The sequence below is a fragment of the Drosophila serrata genome, unplaced genomic scaffold (genome assembly GCF_035046125.1).
Source record: "Drosophila serrata isolate PLE 108 unplaced genomic scaffold, ASM3504612v1 contig_240, whole genome shotgun sequence".
Classification (NCBI taxonomy): Eukaryota; Metazoa; Arthropoda; class Insecta; order Diptera; family Drosophilidae; genus Drosophila; species Drosophila serrata.
In genome coordinates this window covers 4,873,101-4,879,100 of record NW_028257138.1, presented here as the reverse complement: position 1 = coordinate 4,879,100, position 6,000 = coordinate 4,873,101, and the positions used below count along the sequence as shown (strand labels likewise).

Sequence of the window (6,000 nt, the reverse complement as noted above, 5' to 3'; positions counted from 1 at the left end):
ATTTATAAATATTAATTAATATAATAGAAAAGTATGAAAAATATAATTTATTCAAGAAATTATTTAAATTTATTATATACCAAAATTCGTAAAGTGCGTAGCAGGGATATATTTTACTCAGGTCTTAAGTTAATATTGCATATATTTTGAAGAAATATATTTTTAAATACTTGTTTACTTGCAACATCATAATCATCAAATAAAATAACAAAGTTTTTTAAGTAAAAACAAATAATTTAAGATAATTACCATGCAAATATACAGATATATTTTATTGTTATTGAAATCTATTTATTCAAAAAGAAGAAATGCAGATTGCCTTAACTATAAACTTGATGTTCCCTTTTCAATTAAATACTATTAAAACATTACAAATCTTTCAAATTCACTCTGCTAATTATTTCATCCTTTTTATATGCATTCCCACAGACACAGGCATCCTTTGAGCCATTGCAGCCATCGAGTGAAGCCATCGAAAATGTAAACAAAAGCGACGCATGCGCAGCAGTTCGTTACTCTCTCCCTCACTCTTTGAGAGCATAGCAGCCGAGCTTCCAGTGCTTTCCAGCCTGCTCGCAGCCTGGCCAGGCTCAGGCTCAGGCTCTAGCTCGGATTCGGATTCGGTTTCGGTTTCGGACTAGGACTAGGAATCGGGCTTCAGGCTCACAACGCCAGCAGAGTGCGCAGCGTGATGTAGTCCAGCTCCGGACCCAGCTCCATACCGCGACGGCCACTCAGGGAAACCTTCCTCCGCAGAGGGACACGCGGAGGCACAGGACGCAGGATTCGCTGGCGGAAAAGCCTCAGACAAATGGCCAGGAATAGCAGCAGCAGCAGCATCACTAGCAGCAGCAGCAGCAGGAGCAGCAAAAAGGCAGGGGTTAGGCCGTGAACGAAAATAAAAAGCCAGGAGGCGTTCCACAAAAAAAGGAAATATATCACCGAAAAGCGAATAACGGGCAGCGGGGGTGTCTGAGTAGAAAAAGTGTGAGAAAATCGCGACCTGTGGAAATGGAAATGCTGCGTCTTCTGGTGACCACGCCAGCAGCATCGGCGGTAACAGCATCGACCACATCGCTGTCCTGCTACCGAATTCTTTGCCGCTCTCTCCGTTCCGTGTGTTAATTGTTACTTATGTATTTAACGTGTATATAACAAAGTTTGTGTGATACAACAAATGGAACGTGAACTCTAAGCTAAACTCAGTCTAATCAAAAGCGTACAACGACAACAAACGGTTTTGCCAGTGGAAACGATAACACCAAACCAAACCAAACCAAACCAATACAAACCAAGCAACCAACCAACCAACCAAACAACATTATTCCAACGGGTCCAATGTTGCAGCCAACAACATGCAGCAAACAGCAGCAGCAGCAACAGCAGAGGCAGCAACTAGCAATCGCAGCAACAGCAGCAGCAGCAGCACCAGCAGCAGCAGTGGGAGCGCCATTCCCAGCTAGAGATCATGGAGCCTTAGCAGCAGCCACTGCAACAGTAGCAACTGCAACTGCAGCGGCAACAGCAGCAGCAGCTGCAGCAGCAGTAACCAAACGCAATAGCAGCAACTTTTGGAGCAGCGACAACAACAACATGTTGCCCGCTGATAGCAGCAGCAGCAGCAGCAGCTGCAGCAGCGGCAGCAGCAACACAACGATAGACTTCAACAGTCGCCGAAGGCGGGGGCGTCTACGGGAGGATCATGCCTCCTTGAGCCTGGCCGATCAGCAGCAGCAGCAGCAGCAGCAAGCTACGATACTGGACGAGTGTGTACATATTTTCAAGCGCTTAGTATTATTAACCTTAAAAACAATATCAGCAACAACAACAACAACAGCAACAATAACGAAAGCAAAGACAAGAAGCAGAGCAGCAGCTTCTGCAACATCTCGTGGTGCCTCTAATCGCAGCCGCTGCCACAGTCGCTGCCTCCGCCTGCCGGTCTACGGCATCCTGCTGCTATGCATTGCCAGCCAGGGACTGGGATTGGGAGATGCCGCCAAGCCCAAGTCGGCAAAGCAGCATTACAACAGCAACAGCAATAGTCAGAACCAGAACCAGAATCAGAACGATGTCCTGGGCGGTGTGGGCGCTCCGGTTCAGACTTCTGTCGAGGACGAGGCCGAGCTGCTATATCCCTTCCAGTCCGGGGAGCAGATGTTCGGCCTGGAGGAGGACCAGGAGCTGGAACGGCAACAGGAGCGTGACCAGGAGCTTCAGCCCGGCTCCTCCGATGAGGATAATGCGGCCAATCAACGTGGTATCAATGGTGAGTTTGCCATCTCTGATTGCAAATATTCCATCTCCCTCCCATCTCGTGTATGTAGAACTTTGCCTGACTAATGGCATTCGTATTTAAATGAGCAATTGGTTTTCGGGTAGCGGGCAGGGGGGAATCTCTATTGGATTTTTCTGCACAACAAAAATTCCAGCGAAGACAAATTGAATTTGCCTTGCATATGGGGGGCGCATTGATGGGTTCAAGTCCAGATAGCGGGTAAAAGTTCAAGGCCCCAGAAAGGAGACACAGGTACAAGTTGGTCTGAGAAATATATACATTAATCATTCAGCAAAAACCCAAGCTTAATTCGTAGAAACTCATAGCAATATGATAAAACTTGCGTACAAAGTTTGATAGTCAAATTATAAAGTCATATCCTACTTTATGGGGGTATAATTACAGGCGAAATTCTTCAATAAAAACAAACATCTGAGGCAGTTCGTGTTAATGGGACCTAAACTTGAGACATTATTGTCTTTATCCAGCAAATAATTATTTATTTAACTTTAAAACTAGTCCAGTTAATCAAAGTTTATTTAGTTTCGAAACTTGGTACCACACTGCGTATGAGTAATATTCAAGGTCGTGCTACCATAATTTCTGTCTTTTCCGTATAAATTTTGTGTTGCACAGCCAAAGGAAATAAGCGAAAATTAGGTTTAAATTGCATTCAAGGATTTAAATCTCATTTCATTAATTTATCATTGAATCTCAGTATTTTACCAAGAACTCCAAAGGAATAATAACAACAAGTTCCTTCCCGCATAATAATTCCAGATAAAAATGAATACAAACAAAGCAAGAAATCAATAGCGTTGAAAAGGTTCACATTGAGATGTCGCCTCTTGCATCTGTAGAAAGATTATTTCCCAACCGCACACACTGCGTATGAGCGATATTTATGTGCTTGCATTGCGTATACGTAACGTGTGCCGCCGTGGCGAAACAACCACAGTAATTCCCGCAAAACTCATATGCCCAGCGTATGTATATACGTTTACGTATACGTAATATGTGGCGAACATAAATTATCCCGGCCGCAGCATAAGCGACTGCAAAATGAACATAATGGAACAACTGTCTGCAGTTGGCCGATGAAATATATTTCTGTATGCGCCCCAAGAGCGTGTTAATGTGTGCCTAGCACACATATGTTGGAATATATATGTATACATATATATATATGTTATATGAAAGTATTTTTTGCACCACATCAGCGAAAGTCAAGTCCCCTTTGCACCTTTGCAACCTTTTTACCTTTTGGCCCTGATTCAGACTGCCTGCCTGCCAGCCTGGCCTGTCTTTCGGCCTGTGTGTACGCGGTGCAGTCACATTTTGGCCAACAATTAAACCCGACATTGCACACGGTTTGCTTAGGCGGAGAGACCCCGGAGCCATTTCTCATTTTAATGACTCAACTGAGCCTGGTTCAGGTCTGAAAGTGGCTGTCCAAGCCCGGACAAAAGGGAAAAAGTTTGAGCAAGATGTAAACGTTTCTGTTTCAGATATTATACAGACTTTGAGGGTAATATTTCAAAAGGGATATTGAAACTATAACAATGTGAAAGCAATTCATTATGGCCATAATTTTCTAAGATATTCAAAAGATCTACACTATCGAATGTTATTCTTTTTGTCCACATTTATCGATATGCAATCGTTATAAAGTTCACCGAGGATGATGATGTCAACGGACAAATCTCTGAATAGCCGTGTAGATGGTGATGATGTCAAGCCCTGATAAGTAGTCCCCCGGCAAAAATCCTGTCCAATCCCCTTGTTTGTTTGTTTGCTTACTCCACCCACCGCCTCCTCCGAGGACGAGTGTGCAAACAACAAACAAATCTGGGGAGGAGCTCGTGACACACAAAACTACTCGGAGGCGAAAACGTGTCCTGCGAACTGCAATTGCTATGGCAATTGCAATTGCACTTTGTATTGGTGACAGCAACCACGAATCCTTGTTGTGTGTAAATCAAGCTTTAAAATTAACGCAGATTGCTGGAACAAGCGACGGGGGCTACGAGCAATTAACATGAAACCAGCGCGGAAAAGCGTCCACAAAAAAAGTGGAAATAAAGCAGACAGCCAGGGCACATAACTCAGGTTGCCCGACCTCCTCCTACATATAAATTTATATAAATATATATATATGGAAATATATATGGTGAATGTGTATATATAGCGAATGTGCACTGGTCTGCTTCTGCTTCTGCTCCTCGGCGACCTTTGTTCGAAATTTTATATACGAGTATCCTCGCGCACATGCTCGTCGTATACAAATGTTTGAGTGTGTGTATTTGCCTTGCTTTTGGCTTTTCTATTTTACCATCGACCCAAATTGCGAGCGCGCTCTCCGTATAATAACAACAAAAATACACTCACACACACACACGCACACACATAGTCTTGGCTCTTGGCTCAAAATGTGCCATAAGAGTGTGTGCGGGTGTGTATTTTTCAGAGAGTGTGCCTGTGTGTGTGAGGCACACGCAAACGTGGCTGTTAACGACGTTTCAGGCTCTCGACGTCGGCGTTTTCCATGTGGGTGGCCAGGAGGCGGCGGTTGGCAGGCGCAGACCCTGAAAAAAAAAACGCCCGAAAGGAAGGAGAATATAAAGTTAAGCAAAGACCTCGACCTAAACGGCAGGCGGCCAAAAACTCGCTATTCGTTTGTCTCTGCCACACTCTGTATGCTCCACTGTCTCTGTGTGTGTGTGTGTATGCAAACATTTTGAAAAATGATTGAGAAAAACAAAAGCAGAGACAGAAACAGACACCAAGAAAAAAACGAAAACGAGTTGGGAAAACCCCAAAGGAAAAGTCAAGCAAAAAAACGGGAGGGTGGAATAAAATTACAGTTGAGACTATACGACTTTAAGATACCTGGTATGCATTTAATACCAAAAAGGAAAAGGGAAAAGGATTCAAAATCACTTATGAATATCGTCAAAATCTGGGCTACATATTTTTGTTAAAAACCAATTCAGAGTAGAAATAATTGATTCCAAATATTTAGACACATTAATCCTTGTTTTCAAGTTAATAGCTACTTCAGAAGCAAAGAAAAAAGTGAAGGAATCATTTCCGACCCTATAATTCATATATATTATTTATCAGCATCAAAAGCTGTATCGATCTGGCCACATTTTGAAAATATTAATTTTTTTTCAAAATTTTGAAATTTTTATAAGTGGTTACATCGATATAATTGTTAAATTTTGACAAAAAATTGAATTTGTTAAATGTTAAAACTTAGTATGCAGATTTGTTAGCTTGTCAAAAACTAGCACAGAAGTGAAATCTGAATTGAAATTAGTTAATTTTTGGCTTAGTTATGATATTCTAAAAACTGTGATTTTTTACAAAAAGTGAATATATGAAAATATTGATTAATAGTTCTTATAAGGGCATGTTTAAGGTTTTCTTGGTCTTAATTAATGTAGGAGTCATTTCCGACCATATAAATCATATATATTCTTGATCAGCACAAAAACCTGAAACGATCTATCTATATCCGGCTGAAATTTATTTTTTTCAAAATTTAGAAAATCTTATAAGGGGGTTTCATCATTAAAATTGTCAAAAACTGATCAAAAAATCTACCTTTTTTTAATTTTAAAATGAGTATGCAAATGTGTTACCCTAAGAAAAACTAGCATATAGACGCTTTCCGATTTAAAATTAATTCACTTTCGCCTTAGTTATGAGATTTTTAA

The 6,000-nt window shown here is 41.4% G+C and overlaps 1 protein-coding gene across 18 annotated transcripts in view; it reads left to right on the top strand.

Moving 5' to 3' along the window:
• The first annotated feature begins 429 nt into the window (after window positions 1-429).
• The window catches only part of Nckx30C (solute carrier family 24 member Nckx30C), a 38,985-nt gene continuing 33,414 nt past the window's right edge, over window positions 430-6,000 (top strand). For 9 of the 18 annotated variants that reach the window (XM_086830723.1, XM_086830718.1, XM_086830722.1 and 6 more), the window contains exon 1: window positions 430-2,269. In XM_086830723.1, coding sequence (XP_086686849.1) covers window positions 1,339-2,269 — 931 coding nt within the window. In that variant the 5' untranslated portion in view covers window positions 430-1,338. The remainder of the gene's footprint in view (window positions 2,270-6,000) is intronic. The other 9 variants (XM_086830725.1, XM_086830721.1, XM_086830724.1 and 6 more) reach the window with 2 other exon arrangements.